At 48.3% G+C, this 21594-nt stretch overlaps 8 protein-coding genes across 8 annotated transcripts; 5 read left to right on the top strand and 3 right to left on the bottom strand.

Annotated features, from left to right (window-relative positions):
• Nucleotides 1-3875: 3875 nt before the first annotated feature.
• On the bottom strand, nt 3876-6110 carry PGRI_093710 (putative C6 transcription factor; the record flags this gene model as incomplete). The annotated part of the gene is made up of 1 exon (XM_040797084.1): nt 3876-6110. One exon carries the CDS (start codon nt 6108-6110, stop codon nt 3876-3878), a length of 2235 nt encoding a protein of 744 aa, XP_040649895.1.
• Nucleotides 6111-6435: 325 nt separating this feature from the next.
• PGRI_093700 (phosphosulfolactate synthase) lies at nt 6436-7416 on the bottom strand (the record flags this gene model as incomplete). Its single annotated transcript, XM_040797083.1, has 5 exons — nt 6436-6928; nt 6992-7074; nt 7146-7225; nt 7285-7322; nt 7382-7416. The coding sequence occupies 5 exons, from the start codon at nt 7414-7416 to the stop codon at nt 6436-6438; spliced, it is 729 nt and encodes a 242-aa protein (XP_040649894.1).
• A 1378-nt stretch (nt 7417-8794) lies between these two features.
• Nucleotides 8795-9787, top strand: PGRI_093690 (phosphatase PAP2 family protein; the record flags this gene model as incomplete). Its single annotated transcript, XM_040797082.1, has 1 exon — nt 8795-9787. The coding sequence occupies one exon, from the start codon at nt 8795-8797 to the stop codon at nt 9785-9787; it is 993 nt and encodes a 330-aa protein (XP_040649893.1).
• Nucleotides 9788-11242: 1455 nt separating this feature from the next.
• On the top strand, nt 11243-13203 carry PGRI_093680 (uncharacterized protein; the record flags this gene model as incomplete). The annotated part of the gene is made up of 4 exons (XM_040797081.1): nt 11243-11357; nt 11452-11920; nt 11988-12354; nt 12409-13203. 4 exons carry the CDS (start codon nt 11243-11245, stop codon nt 13201-13203), a joined length of 1746 nt encoding a protein of 581 aa, XP_040649892.1.
• Nucleotides 13204-13893: 690 nt separating this feature from the next.
• On the bottom strand, nt 13894-15273 carry ppmA (type 2C protein phosphatase PTC7; the record flags this gene model as incomplete). The annotated part of the gene is made up of 1 exon (XM_040797080.1): nt 13894-15273. The coding sequence occupies one exon, from the start codon at nt 15271-15273 to the stop codon at nt 13894-13896; it is 1380 nt and encodes a 459-aa protein (XP_040649891.1).
• Nucleotides 15274-15799: 526 nt separating this feature from the next.
• Nucleotides 15800-17404, top strand: PGRI_093660 (putative pre-mRNA splicing factor; the record flags this gene model as incomplete). The annotated part of the gene is made up of 2 exons (XM_040797079.1): nt 15800-15875; nt 15927-17404. The coding sequence occupies 2 exons, from the start codon at nt 15800-15802 to the stop codon at nt 17402-17404; spliced, it is 1554 nt and encodes a 517-aa protein (XP_040649890.1).
• Nucleotides 17405-17794: 390 nt separating this feature from the next.
• Nucleotides 17795-18460, top strand: PGRI_093650 (J-type chaperone JAC1; the record flags this gene model as incomplete). The annotated part of the gene is made up of 1 exon (XM_040797078.1): nt 17795-18460. One exon carries the CDS (start codon nt 17795-17797, stop codon nt 18458-18460), a length of 666 nt encoding a protein of 221 aa, XP_040649889.1.
• Nucleotides 18461-19369: 909 nt separating this feature from the next.
• PGRI_093640 (uncharacterized protein) lies at nt 19370-21099 on the top strand (the record flags this gene model as incomplete). Its single annotated transcript, XM_040797077.1, has 2 exons — nt 19370-19395; nt 19455-21099. 2 exons carry the CDS (start codon nt 19370-19372, stop codon nt 21097-21099), a joined length of 1671 nt encoding a protein of 556 aa, XP_040649888.1.
• Between the last annotated feature and the right edge of the window lie 495 nt (nt 21100-21594).

The following is a 21594-nucleotide window of genomic DNA, read 5'->3' as shown; positions in this document are numbered from 1 at the left end:
ATAGACACAGTCCGAATATAGCCTGCAGCTGCGTCATACAAGATCCCTGAACCTCGAAAGCTGATATATTTACATCGCTTGGTATCAGGGGTTCCTGTGCGCGGTGACTGTGAACTACCGCTCTGAGCCACGTAGCCAGTTCCCTCCATTCAAATCCCCGAAAGTCAGTCTGGTAATCGATCAATGTGGCCTCGATACGGGCCAACTGCCGTGGATCTTCTGCAGAACCCAAGGCAACCACCAGACATGGTACAACATAAGCAGCACCAAGCGGACGGTAGCGGGAAGCCGACTCAGCCTCGTTGATAATTTGCTCACAGAAGAAGGTCGACTCCTGGGTGAGCATGAGGTTTTCTGAATCCAGTGCACGGAGAATGGTATTTAGAAGTAGTGCTAACGCAATGACCACGGTGTATGCTGCCCGATGGCGCGAGCGTTGACCAAGGACTGGGGAGGACAGGCCAGCTGATTCAGTGACCTGGTCTAGATATGGGTAGATGTTCTGTACATCTTCTCGGAGTTTCATATATGCTTCGAAGATCTCGGGAAGATGAGAGTGCGGGTGATGGAGGTATTTTGGAAACTTTGAAAGCGACAGTAGAGTTGTGGTTGGTCGTGGAATACTATCAGGGGCCGTGGAGCCTTGCTGGATGAGGGTCATCACGTCGTCCCAGAAACTTGGATCCATCTGTACCCGAGGATTGCATATTCCATCCAGGATCTGATAGGATTAGTGAAGTAAGGGAGGTTGGAAAGTGTCTCACATACCACCGGTACACTCAACGTGACGATCAAGTCTCTTTCGAATCCACTTTTATATCTGGAGACATCTACAATCCTAAGTAAATGTGCGATGGCTGTCCCATGGTTGGTTGATTGTTTTTCGTTTCCAAGCCAATCCTAAAATCATTAGCATTGAAGACAGAGAGATGTTTTTGGATAATATCATTACCTGACAGATTGAGATGAGATAAATAGCACAGAGGGTATGTGGTGATCGAATCTCCACTGGATTATCCAGACATTCCCGTAATACCCTCAACGATTTTCCAAAAAGTATCAACGCATCACGGGGAACTTCTCTACCACGAAGAGGATGAAGAAGGGGATACGAAGAGACCAAAGCCTGCGCGGCCGCATCCAATGCAGCACTTTCTCCAAGACGTCTGGGAATATCTTTAAGAAAGAGGCCATAAAACGAGATATCAAAGCGAATATCGCTAATATCAAGTGTTTTGATGAATCGACTGGCTAGTTGATTGTAAGGGGCTTGAGAAATGGAATTGAACTTTGAGACTCGAATTGTCTTGGATGTCAATTTGACAGATTTGAATTGATAACGTTGTTTTCCACTTCCTTCACAGGATATCTCCATTCGAAGACATCGTGAACAGGGTTGTCGTTCATCACACTATGTTCTTCAGCAATATATATCTCCATGGGGGAGTTAAAAGGCACAGACCTTCTTTTTCGATTTTCGACAAGACTCGCATCCTCTACTGGATGGAACTCCCGGCATACTACAGATATTTTCAAAAAAAAGAAAGAAAGAAGGAATGCAATAATAAAAGCACTACGGAGTAGATGCTTATAAGATAGTGTGTGTATGGGGTAAAGTCTAGAGCACACCCCCCCTATTCTCCCCTTAAATGATAGGCATCTGCCAAGACATCAGAATCACCCATTTCAAAAGGATGTGATTTCTCAAAATCCACTAAAAGTTGTTTGTGCTTCTCACTTCGTGGAGTAAGAACTGCATTAAAAGGTTCGAAGTGGCTTAAAAGACCTGATGTGCAATGGACAGTAGGCTCGATTTCCTTACCATCTTCAATGGGCTTTTTGATATTGAAGACGGCGAGCGTGTGTGCAATCATGAGAAACACTGAAGTTTCAGCAATTAAACGCCCAGGGCAAATTCTTCGACCGAAACCGAAGCTCACATCTCTCGGCTCAGCAATTGGGTCGGAAAGGAACCGTTCGGGGCGGAAATCCCGGGGGTTAGGATATATCGCCGGATCATTGTTGAAGGACCTAAGATATACGTTAACACAGCAAAAAATGGGACAGAAATATGAATGAAAATACCATATGTTAGGTAGAATGATGGCATTTTTAGGAATCAAGTAGCCATTTATGATATCATCTTCGTCCGTTTTGTGAGGAATGCCCATGGGGGTGACAGTGTGCCATCTGATAGCTTCCTTGACGATAGCATTCACGTAGGGCAGCCTTGCTCGATCAGCCGCTGATGGTATAGTTGGTTTGCCGAACAGCTCATCCATTTCAGCTTGGGCTCTGCGTTGAACATCTGGGAATAGCATCATTCCCAGAAAGAACCCATCTAAAACTCCAGTAGTCTAGTATGAATGAGTAGAAAGAAATGCATATGAGTGTTAGGAACATACCGTATCTGATCCACCGCCGTACATTGCCACCGCTGACCATTTGACGATTTCTTCATCTACGCCTTGTCGGAGAAGCGTCGAAACAAAACACGGTCTATCTTTGCCCCGGTCCATTTGGAACTTGGTGAATGCAATCGGACCCTCTGCAATTCTCGTGATAGTTTGAAGGTGTTCTTTGGCGACTTTCTGGAAATTCGCCCCGGGCATCCATTCTGGGATATATTTCACTGTATAGTGAGTTTAGCAATCAATCCTTGGAGATATAGGAAGAAACGTACGAGCCGGAATGAGATCAACCAGCCAGGCTCCTGGCACGGTGGCCTCAGCGAACTGGCACAACCCATGATTAGCTAGTTGTACCAAAGGGTCTTCACCTCTAGGCTCAACTTGATAGCCGTATGTAACATTCAAGATAAAAGCACCAGCAGCGCTATATCCAAGTAAGTAAAGATTCCCCAAAGATACCGAATACACACGTCCTGTTATGATCCATGAACTTCTCTGGCGTGTGCAGCACACGACATACAAACCGTCGTGCCTCTAATTCGAGCAGCCCATTGAATTTAGCCGCAGATTCTCTCGTTCCGATAACCCTGGTAATTGCGCGACGATAGGATCGAAGAAGCGGCGTATTATCTTGACTTGGTGGTAACTGACCCCATCCAGCTCTTTTGATTTCATTTAATCTAAAAATATATCAAAGATACTGGGAACTCAAACTTACAGATCATGGGCAAAGACGAGGTGCGGTCGCGAAGAATGCTTTGCCGAGTTTTTTTTCTAAGATTTGGAATGCTAGATCTCGATCATTGATGATAATGAGAGTCTTGCCCAGGACAGTAATCGAGCTAATGGGACCTGTGAGGCTCAGTATTTGTCAATCCAGAACTGGATGAGACAATACCATAGAGCTCCTTGTGCTTCAACCAATGCAGCCATTCCTGTATTCCTGGTGAGGGAAGGTCAAGCCAATTGCCAATCAGGAATTTGCCTGTTGGTCCTGGAGTTAGATTGGATTTATTTTTATAAGTCCGTAGCATCACAGTTAGACCTAGAATGATCGCAAAGATCACCAAGTGGATAACTGATACCATGACAAGGAGAGAAAACTAGATAAAAAAAATAATTAGATTGAAAGAAGTTGTAAATAGCCTAAAATAGGGGCCTAAGATATAGATATTGTGTGTGTAGTATGGATATGCACACTCTTCCCTATTTAGTCATTTGGGCGCTTAAAAAAATGACCTATGCCACGCACATTCTGTTCTACAGGGATATACCATGTTAAGAAATCAATTCGTCCTTGGGGGTATATATATAAAAATGAACACGTCCAATTATACGGACAAAGAATTACAAGGGGTCATCACATCATAAACTTCCCAACCTTGGAATACACCAGATCTCCACCAGAACACCATTTCATCACATATTTAACCATTGAAACATAACTTGTTCTCCACTGGGTAATCACGGCTCATCCCCCCAGATGCCAAAGACCGGAAGATCCTCAGCCATATACAACAGACCATTATCCGGGAACATCACGTCAGAAAGCGGAGATGGACCGGACACCGCAGGTGGACCAGAGGGAATAGTTCCACCGGGGGAGCAGCCAACTGGGATCCCAGAGGTGGTTAACGCAGAAATGGCTGCGTCGTAGGACAGAGCCGCAGTAGGGTCTGAGCCATTGCACAGGGCTTCCCAAACATCGTTGTCGGTTGAAAATTGGGATTGAGGGGGTAGTTGGGAGGGAATGTAAGAGGATGGAGTCCCAAGGGGCAATTTGTCGGAAGCAGGGGATAATGCAGTTGCAGTTGCAGATGCAGAATGGTGACTATCACTTGGGCCAGTGAAAGGTGGAGCCCCTGGGGAGTTGCGATCCTCGTCACCGCCAACTTGACCGAAGAGCTGGTCGACTTGTTTGCTGCGTCTATCCATCCATTGTCGATTTCGCCGGGAAACGTATTCGGTTACAGCAGCGCGGAGGTATTTGATGATCTGGAAAAATCGGCATGCATGTGGATCGTGCGGGACAAATAGCCCTAGGAACCGTTCGGCTTTGTTCATTCCTTCTTCTAGGGGGAGGAGACTATCGTAGTCGGCAAAGAATGCAGCGCCGAGGACGATGACAGAGTTAAAAACGGAGTTGATCAAGAAGGGTAGTCGACGTGGAAGGGAGGTATAATGGCTGAGATTATCGACCACGTCTAGACCTCGGAGTGCGGAATAGACACATGCATCGGCAAACAAGGATACTCGGGAGCTACCGCTTCGATTTTCAGAGGATGAGTCGGGTTTCCCTTTGACGTACTGGGCGACACGGTATATGAGGAATGGCCGTGTCAATAGGATGATCGACCAGTAGTATGACCCAAACACATGAGCTGCAGCTAGGCTGTTCTCCATGGATTTGTTTTCGGGCCGCTCAGTCTGCATTTTGAGCATTGCTGGCAGAGTGCGAACCCATGCCCGATGTTGGTTGGATATCTTCTCTGCAACATTTATCGATATGACTTGCTTCATGTACACATCTGTCAAAATTCGCTCGAATATTCGACAAAGCGAAATCACCGCAATAGAAAGCTGTTGATCTGCGGCCAAATGTGACTGTGATTTTCCTGGTATAGGAGTATCCTCACGAATGTCGTAATCATAGTCTGAAGTTGCGGGAGGGCGTCCTAGGGAGGCGCTGAGGAATAGATCCATCATTCGAAGACTCTTCCAGACTCGCTCCCTGGCTCGGCGCTCACGCCCACAAAATAGAGCGTTTGCATCCTTGCGGTGGATTCCTACCGCGTAGGCCGCACGCAGGGCAACCCCCAGGTTCATAAATGCACCGTTGCGCCTGCATGCGCCGAGCATATACATGGAAACCAAAATGTATGATTGAATGGTGTGTATGCTTGGAGTTTCCTGAAAGGCCGAGAACGCCAATTGACGACCGCTGCCAAAATATTGTTCAGCTACTGTCTGATCAATATCGGAGACCTGAGCTCCGATGGCAAGGACAAGATAGAAGATAGAGCTAACGGTATCTTCGTCACCTGTTGGATTTGCAACCCAATTAGCTAGCCGTGAGTGGAACTCTTCCAGATCAAATAAGTCAAGCAATGGGCTTGTAGCAAGCACGAACTGACAAGCTAATTTTTGGGCATCGTCGTTACTTGGTGGCGTAACTAGAGCTCCGGGCTGAGTGCTTGGGTTGCTCTGGAAGGCCTCGAGCATTGAGTGTCGTGAGTTGTCCTCGGTGAACTCACACCGGCCAATGGAAGACGTAACAACACGGCGCAGACTCTGTAAAAACGACAAACTTGCCGAATCACCAATATACATAAACTTTCCCTGACCATCGCGTAGAAGCCGCGCCACTTTTGGCACGGGAGCCGTCCCTTCCTTCTCATCTTTTCCCTGACGTTCCATATTCATTCCTTGATCTTCAATGGAGTTTAAAAGGCGGTCCATTGCTGTTTCCCGCTGCGGAGATGCTATCACGCGCTCGCTGAGCAATATTGTCGAGTCCTTAGGGTCTGGCTTGAGTAGGCGTGCGGGCCGATCCGAGAAATGGCATTCTGACTCCTTGTGCCTCTGAACGCAGATTGTACATGGCTGCTCGCCGTTGCATTTCTGTTTCCGCCTTTTACAGCTGTCGCAGGCTCGTCGGCATCGGAGCCGTGCTCCCGGGGTAGTGCTGGCCCGGGGCATTCTGATGCGCTCGCGTTTGGTGAATAGGTCGGGTCACTCGTCCGGAATTTCAGTAGTCATTGAGGCGTGATGTATCTAAACCGATTAAGCCGGGAGCTATTTGGGCTGATTCAAGTCATTGCTGAGGTTAAATGTTAAATATCATGATGATTAAGTGCGGGCGTTTGTATGCCCCGGACTCCACTACGTGACTAAGCGGGTTTATCGGGCGGGCACCCGTGCATATATCTCCAGAGCTGCAGACGAATGGACTTTGGTTCAAAATTTTGGATGAATACATCGATGACAAGAATACATGTGCTTCAAGTCCATATTTTCTCGATCTTCATTGCCGGAACGACACTATCTTGCCCCAAGTGTCGGCCGTGCCCCAGATGCCAGACCGCAGACATTCTAGCTGCACAATCTGGCTGTGATCCACAAATAGGTTGACGTCAATACCAAATTCACGGATGTACCAATTGAAAACCTTGGGATCTGCAGCTTCAAACATGACACGCTCAGGAGGAAGCTCCTTCATGATCTTCGACACCACATCAGTCCGCCAGGATTTAACATTTTCAGTGATGCCTTCCGACTCAATCATCAACCGTTTCACACCAGCATCGAGAAATTTACGACCCAGATTTACCAATTTTCCAGGATCAGAGGTCCCAATTGCTTCAAGCCCCGAGGCAGGTGTGTCTCCGCCGGCTCCGAATTGAATTCCCAATTCAGGCTTTGGCTCCAACTTGTACGAGTGGACTTTATCGATAAGACGGAGCCAGTCATCCTCTGGAATTGACAGAAAACCTGAAGACAGTTCAATGACATCAAGTCTGTGTTGAATAGTCAGATTTTGCATTCCAGGCTTCTGGGCCTTGAGTTGGGGATGTACGTACCCGAGATCCTTGCATTTCTCCAAGTAGCGGTCAAATACCGTATTTGGATTGGGGTGTGTGAGGAGATGCTCCGCCCATCCACCCTAAAACGTGGAACCTAGTGTTAAGAGTATGCTTCCAGATGTGCTAATGTGCAGATCCAATACAGTCTTACCGTTGAGATATACACGCCGTGCTCATGGGCAAGATCAACTACTTCCCGCAGTGATTTTTCGTGAAAGAGAGAAAATGAACCTGGTTTATCTCAGCACTTGTGGTTTCTTGACGAGAACTGAAGCCCTGTTGAGACTCACCTCCAGCAAACTTGAGACCATCTACATGGTCGCCCATCCTATCAACCTGTTGTTAGATACCATTTTTTGGGGGGGTTGGTTTATTACGGAGTATTACGTCTCGAGGATATCTGCGAGATATCTTTTGCCCATGACCTGGTTTAGGTTAGATTACGGAAAATGCTGACAGGATGATATGGCACCTACTGAGTAATATGGGCCTCGGATCTCAGTGACTCCCCTCGTTCTGGGCTTAGCTGGTCTAGGGTTTGACCGCGCGAAACCAAAGCCATTTTGCTTGTCTCGCAGAAGAGTGACTCCTTGATATATGTTCGGCGTGACAGAAAAGTGCCTAGATGTCGACAAAGCTGTGGCCACCTGTGAGGTGCGGCTAACTAGACGCTTCGTAAGTGGGTTAACAAACAGCATATCTAGGTAATGGTTGAAGTTTTTTGAGGTTCGATCTAGTAGTCGCATCTAAATTATGTAGAGGAGAAGGGGTTGACGTCAAATACACTTCATTGTCAATATCTGTTGCATACGTAGTTATTGCATCACTTTTTAACATCCAAAGGTACCTCGGAATATATTAAGGAACTATAAGAAGAAGAAGTATAGTACCTAGGTAGGTATCTAGGGTAGGTACACATAATACTATACTAGGACTAGCGCCCACTCGGATACCGGAAACTCCCCAAGGGGTTTTGTATTCGGATCGGCGAGTAAGATCCCGAAGTACTGTATACATGTTTTTTATAGATCCGCTTGTATAACTTATGTACTATATACAACATACTAGTTCGAATTATGCCTCGGGCATTGCCAATAAGGTAAGAGATCACATGTATTCTGAGCATAAGTATAGTATTAGTTGAAGTATAGAAAGTAAACATGATTTTATGCAGTTGATTCCGCTGGTATCCGCCCTTGCCTGCTCAGGTGCAGATGTCCAGCACCTACCTTGGAGATATTTCTCTGATTTATTAAATTTCCCAGGTATCTACATATTCATCCTCACATGTGCATTCTTAAAGTACTTCTTTAAAAGGCTTTTTCTATCATTTTCCCTTTGAAACACGGAGTATTGGCTCCTTTTGATACCCATAATGGGAGCTGGAGTGGTAATAGAGCCTTTGGTGGTTATCGTTCTCTTGTTTGGAGGTACCTGGATTAACCGCTCTATTGAATCATCCTCGACTCGGTACACCCGACGGAATTCAAATCTTCGGAGAGCCTCATCTGATTCTTTGGAGTCGGGATACTCAAGCCAATCGTCAAAGGATAGCCTGCTGCGCTCTCGGTCCTACTCACCACAAGCGGAAGATCGATGGCACAAGCGACAGGTTGGACTCCTGGGGTTGACTTTTGAGGTGTCCTCGCCGAATACTATCGTGTTCCAAGACCGCTTCCTCAGTCGATTGCTTCAGAAGTTCCCTTTCTTGGTGGAGTGTTGGTATTGGGCTTTGGTTTACTGGGTAGGCTATCCGATCTATATATGATTCTATGTATTGAAGAGGCAAGAAGCTCACATATGCAGACATACCAGCTTGGTCGTGCTTTTACCGCCGTGACTCTTAAGGATGATACCGTCGATGTCGCGAGGAGACATGCATTGCAACTAATCGTGATTGAAGAGAATCTGGGTATGTTCTGGGAGACCTTGATTCAAAGACACTTTCTCCGACAACCCCTTGTCATGTCTTGGATCAATTGGATATACTCCTTCATACACATTCCTGGAACAATCGCGTTTCTCGTCTGGCTCTATTACTATACTACCGTGCGGAATCGGATCGATGAGGCCCAGCCTGGAAAACTCAAGGGTGCTGTGAGCGGGTCACCAGCAGGTCCACTTCTATACCAGGCACGCCGGCGGACTTTGGCCGTGTGCAATCTTCTCGCATTTGTGGTTTTCACTCTTTGGCCTTGCATGCCACCTCGATTGCTGAGTGATACAACCGCCGATGGCCAAGATGCGGATCTAGCCCGCAGTTATGGGTTCGTTGACACGGTGCATGGTGTTAATGGATCGGGCAGTGTTTGGACAGAAAACCGCTTCTGTAATCAATATGGTCAGCGTTGTCCCAAATCTCATGGATCCTTGGCTGACTCTTCCCAAGCGGCGATGCCTTCCTTGCATTTCGGATACTCTTTAATGATCGGCCTCACATTGATAACAATCCCACTACCACAGCACCACCGGCGCACAATCCTGCGTACTAGGTTGACCCGTGCCCTAAGGTTGAGCCTCCCATCGTGGCGCCGCCTTGTTTGTGTCATACTCGGCTTCCTATACCCGTTTACCATCCTTGTGGCTATTGTTGCCACAGCCAATCATTTCATTCTGGATGCTATCGCGGGAGCTGTGGTATGTGCCTTGGGATGGTATTTTAATAGGGTATTGCTCAACCTGCTGCCACTGGAAGACTACTTCCTTTGCCTTGTCCGGATTCATAAACCGGAGCCGTCACTCCTTGATGTCAAGGACTACCCTAGTGAAAGTACTTTGGATCCTGGTATGTGAATCCACTCCACTTACCAAGTGTTGACCTTTCGACTTTGGATTCAGCGTTTAGAACTTGATACCCTGTATGAAGCCCAGCCAGACTTGCTCTGGTATATGATTTGTGTATATGAACCTATTGTTACCTCTCAACCCATACCCTTTTGCCCTTGTACCTAAGCCAATATATTTATGGAAGAAATATTCTTTTATCAGAGCTGAAAGGGTCCAAAGGCTCGTACAAAGACATAGGCATTACGCAAACTTCATATATTCTTTCAGATCTAAAATATAAAAAGCTAGAAAAATTCTCTTAGGGAAGAAAGTAGATATCATCTTTCAAGGTTGGTGGGGGGGGGGGGGTTGCGCTTACAGAAGTTTGGATGCGTTTAGCAAGAAATCAACTGGATTTTAATTCATTTCTCCTTCGTATTACCGCCCCTCAGCTCAAAATATGTGTTAAACGTATTGCAATATGACAATATGACGAGGTCGCCTGGTAACATCGACATCGACTTTGAATTAAGAACGTGAGACAGTTAAAAGCTTCCTAGACCCTTGGTTTTATGCCCACAGGCGATTGCACCTCACCCTGCAGAAGCATTCAATACATTCCGTGGGTCTATTGGTCAACCTTGGTCTAAATCGTCTTGATCACTTGGTGAATTGTGACTTGCAACTGAAGGTGAATATCACAAGCTCAGGGTCTATGGGGGGAAAAAAAGGACATCATTTTTTCTTGTCTTTGCATTTACAAAAGAATCTAACGAATGTCAGGTACACTCGCACGTGCCCTGAATATCGTCGAGGTATACAAGTTCTCTTGGCGGTTTGTGATATCATATACCATGTATACCATAATACCATGAGAGACTGGATCTTCGAAGAGAAACAAATTCACATACCAATCACCAATCACCTTTGAACCGTGGGTATACGGTGATTGTGAAGGTATAGAGCAAGAGATGGGTCTATGGGCTCTCTGCAAACCTGTGAGGTATCAGAGACATCTGATCACAACGACCAACAAGAACAATGGTCGTTCCTTCGCTTTAGGTCGAAGTCCATCTGCGAGGCAAATCCCAGATCCAAGGCAGTCCAATCCAGGCGACACTTCCCTTATTAGGAGTTGGCTAGCTCCATGAACATTGTGTGTTCCCCATACCTCAAGAACCATAGACTAACTCCAGGTAAGTATTCAGAGATACCTGTATGCATTGTGCCTCTCCTCCAAATATCAGTTCAAACTTGAAAAAAAAAACAATCTCCATTATTCCTCTTGTTGTGGAAAGAAAAAGGTGTGGCGTCATTGGGGTTTCCGTTCTCAGACGCGTCTTGAAGTTCCCGCGCCTTTCGCGACTCTCTTTCTTCTCCACATCTCCTCCTACCATCCCCTGGAAGCTCCTCCCACCTATCCCAGCTTCAATCTACCAATCGTTTAGTGAATTTTAACTTATCTCATCCCAGCTTGCCATTATGGCTGACGATACCCCTGTCTCTGCGCCCGAGGGTGATCAGCCCGAGCGCGTGGCTGAGAATCCCACTGACTCCAAGTCTGAGGATGTGACTGTGTCCGAAGACAAGCCTGCCGGTAAGCATGGATTGATATCAATTCATCATTTTGCGCCTCCAATCCTCAGCGCTCATCCTGTTTCTGTGCGACACTAACCCACTGTTTCTTCCAGAGACAGAAGCTGTGACCGACAAGACGGGCGCTCAAGCTGAAGCTGATAAGACTGCTTCCACTGATGAGGCTCCTGAGGCCAAGGCCGATGGCGAAACCGCTGAAGCTGTACCTGCCGATGCGGAGGCTGCGCCCGCGGAGCCCAACGGAACCCCTGCTTCGGCAAAGAAGTCATCCAAGAACCGCCGCACCTCCACCGGTGCCACCCAGAAGCTGAGCCGCAAGAAGTCCCAGAGTCGCATCACCCACCTAGACGCTAAGCCGGGCCAGACTTACCTTGCTCGCTTGCGCAGCTATGCGCCCTGGCCTGCTATCATCTGTGACGAGGACATTCTGCCTCCCAGCCTTCTCGAAACTCGGCCCGTTACCGCCATGCAAAAGGATGGATCCTACAAAGGCGAATATGGCGACGATGGCAGACGCGCTCATGAACGTACCTTCCCCGTCATGTTCTTCGAGACCAATGAATTGTGAGTCAACATCCGCGCAGCCACTACGCCAGATGCGAACTTTCTACTGACTATTTTTTTTTGACAGCGCCTGGGTTCCCAACACCAACCTGACCCCCCTAGATCCTGCCGAGTGCAAAGACATCTCCGAGAAAAATAAAACCAAATCACTCATCAATGCCTACAAGGTTGCATCCGAGGGCCACAACCTTCAGTACTTCAAGAAGCTCCTGAACGACCACCAGGCAGCTATTGACCAGGAAGAGGCTGAGTTCGAAGCGCAGGAGGCGGAGAAGGCAGCTGCCAAGGCCGCAAAGGAGGCCAAGAAGGGCAAGCGCAAGAGTAAGGGTGCCGAGACTGACGTTGAAATGGAGGATGCGGATGACTCCAAGAAATCCAAGGCTCCTTCGAAGAAGCGCAAGAAGGATGTTGACACCGATGCTGAAGCTGAAAAGGTATGTGTTACAGATCGTTTTGATGTTGATCTCGCTCATCTCACAAAATTATAGCCCGCTAAGACTCCCAAGTCCAGCACAAAGCTGAAGCTGACCACCCCCAAGGCTCCCACCGAGGAAAAGAAAACCCCGGCCAGCAAGACCAAGAAGGCACCCGCTAAAAAGGGCAAGGCTGTTCCCGCTGCTAGCGAGGAAGGAGACAGTGCCGATGCTAAGGAATCCGAGAAACCGATTGACCCAGAGGAACTGAGAAAGAAAAAGGAAAAAGAGAGTACGCAATCCCCCTTCACCCCCGAAGAGTCCGAACAGGCCGGCTTATACCTTACAGTTTTGTTCCTCCGTCACAAGCTCCAGAAGGGTTTCATCTCCCGTGACCAACCTCCAAAGGAAGATGAAATGGCTAGCATGGCTACCTACTTTGACAAGTTGGAGAAGCACTCGGACTTGGAGGTGTCGATCATCCGATCTACCAAGATTAACAAGGTCCTTAAGATGATTGTCAAGCTCAACTCTATTCCCCGAGATGAGGAGTTCAACTTCCGTCACCGTGCCATGAACATTTTGTCTAGCTGGAAGAACATCTTGGACGCAGACACTCCCGGCCCAGCGGACAAGGAGGAAAAGCCCGCCGTTAACGGCTCCAAGGAGGAGGATGGCGTCGAAACCCCCAAGTTGGAGACAGAAGAGGAAAAAGAGCCCGAGTCCAAGTCGACTAAAGACGTTGATTCTCCAATGCCTGACGCCGATGAGAAGGCCCCCGAACCTGAGACTGAGGAAAAGCCCGAGGAGAAGGCAGTTGAGGAGCCCACTAAGGAGAAGTCCGCCGAGGCTGCCGAGGCTGCCGCTTAAGTGGTCTAAGAATCACGACTCTGCGATGTCTTTTTTGTCCTCGCGCTCTCATTTATGTTCTCTTCTTTGTCTCTGTTTCAATCTACGCGGTTCTGCCGGTTTGTTTCCTTTTTTTTTTCTCCTTTTTGTCACCTGCCAATGCAATACTGGGATACGGGGCTGGACCAACCAGCAAGGCTTTTTTGAATCAATTGAAAATGTGATCTCTTTTTTTAAAAAGCTTCTGCACAATCTGTGTTCTGGCTATGGAGCATAGGAGTTAGCTGGATCATTCCAAGTTCTTGACCATTTGCTGGTCATCGAATTGGGAGAGTATTGGATGCGTTATGACATGGAAATGAACAGAAAGGTCCCCAAGGGTAATGGAGATGCTATGTCTTCTCTGCATGTATTGAGCTCTTGAATACAAGGATCCATAATGGCTGTTCAGTAAATTAGTAAATTAGTAAATCAGGAAATCAGTAAATGATAGAATGTAACTAATAAAATGTCTAGAAAATTGAAATCCATGCATTGGGGGTTATCTCTATAAAATCTCTATTTGAATATCGTTAAGGTAAGGGAAAAGCATATAATCCTTATGCAAAATCAAAAAAAAAAAAATCCCCACGCCTTCTATATATATGCATGCAGTTATACATCAGAAAGGAAAATCACAGTGACGCCAGTAAATCTCCAGATATGTCTAAATCAGGCAAGATCTGCAACGCTATCATCGACAGCGATGACTACCACAACGCATATATCATCAACTTTCCCACCGCGGTAATAGTCCCCAGGGTAGTAGCGTTGAGCCTCCTTAGCAAAGGGCCCATCACGGCGATAATCGAGACTAGCAATTTTCGCTTCGCCAGCAATCGCCGCTGCGAGAATAGACTGCAACGTGACCCTATTGTCAGGTCCAGACTCGGTACTAGCCGGGTCCTTGGAAAGCGGTGACCCCGTCGGAGTGGGAAGAGCATCAACCAATCCACCCGGCGCAGCCAGTGCACGCAGATTCTCCGAGACCCCAACGCCAGACTCCGTAGCTGTCCACGCCCCGGTCATAACCATACGACTCGTGACGAGCTTGAGGATATCCTGATTATTGAGATTGTCAAAAACACCATCGGTGGCGATGATGAGCACATCCCCGTGCTGCATCTGCACATTGGTAACAGACGCATCACGAGGGAAATCCTCCAAGAACGCCCCGCCAAAGACAGACGCCTGGGCGCGCATACGTGGTGGGATCACGCTAAGCTGATATGGGGTGTTGAAGCCATGCGTCTGCGGAACCGAGTAATGATGCACCGCAGCCTTCCTCAACAACACCGAGCCGGAATCACCCAAATTTGCCAATTCGACCCGTCCATCTGGCAATGCCACGCCAACAGACGCCGTACTCCCACCTGCGCGAATTGTCGAGTCTGCCACGACCTGGTCATATCCGGCCTGCAGGAGGTATTTAGGACGCAAGCGCTCAGCGGGCTCGTGCCAAGTCTGCGCGGTTTGCGCCATGTAGTTACACAAGCCATGTGAGAAGTCCGCAGGGTCGACACGGGATTCTGTCCAGCCACCTACGCCGTCTGCGACGCCGAAAGCGACAGCTTCGGCATTTGTGTCTTGGTGGTCTGAGATGCGATTTCCGATGCGGGAAACAAAGAAGGCGTCTTCGCCTGAGTCTGGGCGGTTGCGACGACGGCTGACAGAGTTCTTGTCCTTTGATACGCCTAGGGCGTCTCCATTGGGGTCGAAGTTGTATGCATTTTTGATGGGGTGGAAACGGCGGCCTTTGCCGGAGGAGGAGACGGCAACACGGTAGGAGAGTTTTGGGGGTTTTTCGAAGTTAGTTGTTGGGGTTGCGTGGAAGGCTCGGCGGGAGGGTTGGTGGGTTAGGTTCAGGCTTAGACGGGTGTCTAATCTGACTCTGGTTGTATGGGACGAGAAGCGGACATCTTGTCTTTTGAACAGTGAGGGTGTGTATGTGTTCGGATTGGTGGAGATTGAATAGACGCCGTCTCGAACGATGGCTTGTAGGCTACTGCAGGTGGAACTGCAGGCTCTACATGAAAGACTTGGCGGGATCATCGCAAGTCTGGCGGATTATGTATATCTCCCTCACGGAGAATTTATAATCTGAGGGGATGAATATAGTAAAAAAGAGGTATAAAGAAAAGAAATAAAAATCCTAAAGATCAAGGAGCTGCATGAATCTCAACGGATAAGACTCTTATCGCCCGACCGCCTGGCGTCATTGATTTTTCGTTGATACCTGATTTCTCAGGCAGAAATATCCAAAACTGTAAGTTAGTTAACTAACTAACTAGTTATTGAGGTTGGACTTTGATGTAGAAAGAAAAAGAGAAAATGAATGAGTTTAAATATTCTTCTAACATGTAATTAAATCCATACATTCAGAATTGTATCAAATCCCAAATTGTATGCTTTTGAATGATCTACCGCCAACCTCTATCAATTCTGCCGCAGCTTCTCCCACCAACCTTTTTGTTTTCTCTTCACGCGATACCCCAATTAATTTTCTTTCACCCCCAAGCCTGAAGCTTTAATAATTTACCTTTTGAGCTACTAAAGCACAAGCTTCTACTTGCCCAAAATGATGCACCCATCGCGTCAGGCTTATGTCGAGGAGACGGAGGACACAGATATGGGCATCAGCTATGCCGACCTTCGTGAGGCGTTATTGAATAGCCTTCACTTGAAACCTGCTAATCAACCTATAGCTATGGACCAAGACTACGATATGCCCTCTGCCCCAGGGGGTATCCCAACCGAGCGAGCCTCCGCCATTATATCGCAATTCGAACGGAAACGGAGAGCAGCAGCCATGGTGGTTCCAACAGATGATACACGAGTGCGCGCACGACTACGAGAGCTCGGGGAACCTATTACGCTATTCGGTGAAGGACCTGCAGAGCGACGCGATCGTCTACGTGAACTGTTGACCGACATGGCGGAGACACAAGGCGGAGTCGAGGTAGAGATGGAAGAAGAAGGGGAGGAGGGAGAGGAACCACAAGAAGAATTCTACACAGATGGTGGGCCCGATTTACTCGAGGCGCGGAAAGATATTGCGTGCTACTCCTTGCCGCGCGCAAAGGCTCGAATCGCTCGGCTCAAGGACGAATCAACTATTACACTTCGAACGCATGTCAAGCATCGCAAAGCTGTCAAGGAGAAGCTACGAGGATTCGATCTTTACGGATCTCAGATTGCTGGTGATCGTCCGGTTAGCATTTGTCGATTCGCGCCAGATGGGCAGACACTCGCTGCTGGAAACTGGAGCGGCGAGATCAAATTGCTCGGTGTGCCCGATTTGGAAGAAAAAGTGACTTTCAAGGGGCATACAGATCGAGTGGGTGGATTGTCATGGTTCCCCGGTGCCACCCTACCAAGCTCAAATGTCTCACCCTCGACTGTGAATTTGATCTCCGGAGGCGGCGAAGGAGATCTCAATCTCTGGGCCCTTGATCAAGAAAAGCCACTGGCTACGTTGTCTGGCCACACGGCCCGTGTATGCCGTACCGAGTTCCACCCTTCAGGTCGATATGCAGCATCGGCATCCTTCGACAACTCATGGCGGCTGTGGGATATCGAAAGGGCAACTGAGCTGCTCCTACAAGAAGGCCATTCACGAGAGGTATATGCAGTGTCATTCAACAGCGATGGCTCTCTTGTGGCTACTGGTGGATTCGACAGCATCGGACGTATCTGGGATCTGCGGACAGGAAAAAACGTGATGCTCCTCCAGGGCCACATTCGTGAGATCTACGCTATGGACTGGGGTGTTGATGGTTACCGGGTGCTCTCTGGTTCCGGTGATGGCTGGGTCAAATGCTGGGATATGCGGAACAATAAGGAGCCGGGCGGCATTGGTGCGCATAAGAGCGTGATCTCGGATGTCCGCTGGTACAAGGGTGCAGAGGCTGCATCATTCTTGCCTTCTACAGATGGTGGGATGGACATTGATGCTCCAGCTGCCGATAAACCAGCGGCCCCCTCGCCCAAGAAATCGGGCACATTTTTTGTGAGCAGTGGATTCGATAAGAGTGTCAACATTTTCAGTGCGGATGACTGGTCCCTCGTGAAGTCGCTGAGCGGCCACTCGGGTAACGTTCTGAGTACAGATATCAGTGATGATGCCAAGTGGATTGCTAGCTGCGGTCACGATCGCACAGTGAAACTTTGGGGGATTGAGTGATTTGGGTTAATAGTACCATTAAATGCATTATTCCTCCTAATTGGAAATTGCATACAACACAAAGAACAAGGCTGTAATTGAATCAAATCTGTTAGATTATCCAGATGATAGTTCCTGATCACGTGCCAAATGCGGGGATGACGTAAAGCGGCCCGAGGGCTTGTAAACTTTTGAAGTTATACAGCTCTTCCCTTGACCATAACATCGTTAAAACACTACATAGTCATGGCTTTCCGTCCACAGAGAATTGTACATCTCTGTCGCACAACAATCCAGCCTCTCTCACGGCCAACATACTCGCTATCAAACATAGGCCAGAATGCATGCATACTTTGCCGATATCGCCAGCCAGCGCGAGGCCTAGCAACCCTCCCAACACGTCAATCTCTCATGACCCAGCCACCGACAACATATCGCCGCTCTGCCTCAACAAAAGCCTCTACCCCGACAGAACCAAGCAAAACAACCCTCGCCGGCGCACCAGATATAACCAATCACTACACGATCTTCCCTCAAACACTACCAGCAGGCCCACCACCGAACTCCCCATTCGCAATCTCAACCGGCGATCTCCGCCGAGAATTTCTCCAACTTCAAGGTCTCGTCCATCCAGATAAATACCCCAACGGAGCAGAGAAGCAGCAAGCCGAGGGTCTCTCGGCACGGATCAACGAAGCATACCGGACACTTCTGGACCCGCTGCAGCGTGCTCAGTACATTCTACGGGAATGGCACGGGATCGACGTGACAGCTGAAGACGCGTCTACCAAGCATGCACTTGATGCGGAGACACTAATGGAGGTTATGGAGGTGCAGGAGACTATCGAGGAGGTTGGGGAGTCTGCTGATGCAGAGGCGCAGATCAATGCGCTTAAGAAGGAGAATGAGGAGAGGATTGTTAGTTGTGTGGAGAGTCTTGGAGAGGCGCTTGATAAAGGGGATTTGGAGGCTGCGAGGATGGAGTGTATTCGTTTGCGGTTTTGGTATAGTGTTGGGGAAGGATTGAGGGAGTGGGAGCCCGGTAATACGGAGATTCGATTGATGCATACCAGTTGATTGGTGATTTGTGTATATTATTGGATTTATTTTGGGATATATCTGGATAGACTACGCTGCTCTTTTTTTACATTTAAAAAATATTGTATGAATGTCAATTATATACTCCTACTTTTGAGTAAGGTTGTTTTTAGGAAAAGAGGGGCAAGGAATATATTCAACCTGTAGGAAAAGAAAGCTGAAAGGTTTGAAATGGCTATTTTTGTAAATATTTCTTTGAATGGAGTCAATGCCATATTAATCGTTGTTAACCCAACCTCGGTATACCTAATTAGGCACAGGTACCTTTTTGGGGCATCGTTGTTCAGCCGTTGACCGCTACATTCAAATTGTTCAAATTGTTCGAGACAAATCAAAATAGAAAACAAGTGAAGCTTCCAATTCAAGACCGATGGAGCTTTCAGGAACAAATCAACCAGTGAGGCCACAGATTGGGTTCTCTCGAGGCTGGGGATTGGGCACAAACCTGCTGACGCCAACCTCACCCGACAATTGGACGGTCAAAGATCCAGTTAACGCCAGCTGTTCTGTATGGCTGCTCTGTATGGTTCTTCTGCGTTGTTTTTTTGTCTCGGTGATAGCAGGATAGTATTTAAATGGTCTCATATAGACTGGGTGGTCATTGGCATTGAGGGTAAACCATTAGGATATCGAGGGTATAAAGAGTAGGGCGAACATATACCACAACCAATTTCCTTTGGCCCCATTTTGCATATCTCATAAAAGTCATCTGCTCTAGCGTTAGCATAATGGGTCTTCATGCCCCCCATCACAGCTGCACACGTAGCAAACTACTATCTTTGCCCAGGATCGCTTCTGCATTGGGAGTTCGCGGTGAAATATTTAATAGAACTTACCCTGCATCTTCGAACGTAAACTAATTTCATCTTCTGAAATCACTTAGCTCTCATGGAGTCTGTCCCGGATTTTACCAGGTGTGTATAGTCCATGGCATAGGTAGACTGTTAGCAGACCGCTAATTCAACATATCTAGTATCATCCACTCACCATCATTCACCTTTCTTGTTGGCCCACGACATACGAAGCTGACAATCCAGTCGGGGCTCGCCCAGCATGTCTCCAAACCACTCCATAACCTCATGAACGGCCCGACGAGGGAATCAAAACACCGAATCGCCGTTCTGGAAGAAGACGATGTTGAAACCTTTGTCGCTTTTTGCGAGTATGCATATACCGGCGATTATAGGGTGCCTCGTCCGGAGATTCAGGAAGATCACAGGGTTGGGATAGTCGAGAGCTCGCCAAGTACCGCCACATGGAGAGAGCATTACCGGTCTGGTTCAATTGCATCGACTGTGCCACCCCCGGCCCCGTCGCCGCCTCCCCAGTATCGCCATCGGGGACAGGGAGCGTCTCACCAGTCTGTGCCGGAGCCCGAGCCGCCAGTGTCTCAGCCCGCGATTGAGCCTGCGCCTGCCGAGGTCAAGGAACCGGTAACTCCAACATATGCGCCAGAACCTGAGGCCTCCCCGGCTCCAGAGCCCGAGGCTCCAATCTCTGCAGCAGATCCGGAGCCAGAGCCAGAGACATACCATGAAGCGGAGCCTGCACCGGAGCCACCAGTTGAGGAAGTGCCTCCTGTCGAGGATGAATGGGTAGTTGCGACCGATCAACCTGTGTCATGGGAGTCAGAAGAACCCAAGGCAGACAAGAAGAAGGCAAAGAAGAAAGGGAAGAAGGGCAAGAAGCAAGCAGAACTGGTCGAAGAAGAACTTCCCGCACCAGCTGAACCTGTCAGCCTTACGCCGCCGTCGACACCACCCCCAGAGGTTGCTGCTGAGCCTATCCCAGAGCCAGAAGCCGAGCCCGTTGCAGAGGTGGCTCCAGCAGACCCTACCCCGGAGCCAGAACAAGAACCGACTGAGTCATGGGAACAGCCAGCCGAAGAGCCTGCGCCTGCAGAAGAGCAACCTGCACCCGTGGAAGGATCAATGGAAGATTCATGGACTCAAGACAGAAGCGTGCAAACCCGTCAAAGACCAATGTTGGACATGTCATTCGCCCAACACCAAACCTCCTCGCCCTGTGAGCCAGGCCTCAGCCTATGGGATGAGTTCACGTCCCTCAAGTACAATGACGAGCCAGCAACCTCCAAGCCCAGCCCAGTCGAGACACCAAGTACCGACCTTCCCTACATCACATTCCATGCGAAAGTCTACGTCTTCGCCACCCGGTACCTAATCCCCGCTCTCGCCCAGCTTTGCCTCCGAAAGCTGCATCGGGACCTTCTCATCCTGTCATCGGTAGAGGTTGAAACCGCCGATCAAGAAGAATCTCAAATTCTAGACGGCTTGGCGGCAACTAAGGCCCGGATGATATTGGAGCTGGTGCACTACGCCTACACCAAGACAGCCCGTCTGGAGCCGATCTCTCCGACATCTGCGACACAGCTTCGGGAGAATGAGTTGCGCCGACTGGTGGTACACTATGCTGCGTGCAACGTGAAGGAATTGGCACGATATCATTCGGCAGACGATTCGGTTTCGGCAACACCGTCTTTGCGGCCGGTGGATTCGAAGGTGGAGCGGGTTGAGACGTCCACTTCTCCTAAAAGTCTTCGTGCTTTGTTGGACTTGACGACAGAGCTGGCCTCTGATCTTGTTTACCGCATGATGTGATATGCGATGATGTGATTGGATCTAGGATATGCCCAGACTTTGTGTTTCTGATTTCTGCATAAACTTGTTTATTTCATGCATTGGTGCCCTGATGATTCGAAGGACTTGGCGTTCTGTTGCATAATTTGAATTTGTTATTTCTGTTTCTGCATTGCATTATCTTTCTTTTGTTCTCCGTGGTCTTGAATGAAGTTGCTATTTATATGTCGTGGTAAGGTGACCAGTGGGATCCGAGTTACTGCAGTATTCTGTACTGTTGTACTTGTAGGCAGAATCCATAGACTTCATAGCCTCGATAGTCTTCATAGTCTTCATAGTCTTCATAGCCTCCATAGCCTCCATAGCCTCTATTCCATAAATTTCATAGAATAGAAGACTCAATGTCTAGGCATCTTGGCAAGGGCAGGGCTAGAGATAAGCCAACAAATACCCAATAGCAATTCTGAAACCCCCTTGAAAGATCGACTGATCGACAAAACATCCATGTCAGAATGG

The sequence above is a fragment of the Penicillium griseofulvum genome (assembly GCF_001561935.1).
Source record: "Penicillium griseofulvum strain PG3 chromosome Unknown contig_14, whole genome shotgun sequence".
NCBI classification, from domain to species: domain Eukaryota; kingdom Fungi; phylum Ascomycota; class Eurotiomycetes; order Eurotiales; family Aspergillaceae; genus Penicillium; species Penicillium griseofulvum.
Note: the sequence above shows the minus strand (reverse complement) of the source record. Positions and strands in the feature narration are given on the sequence as shown.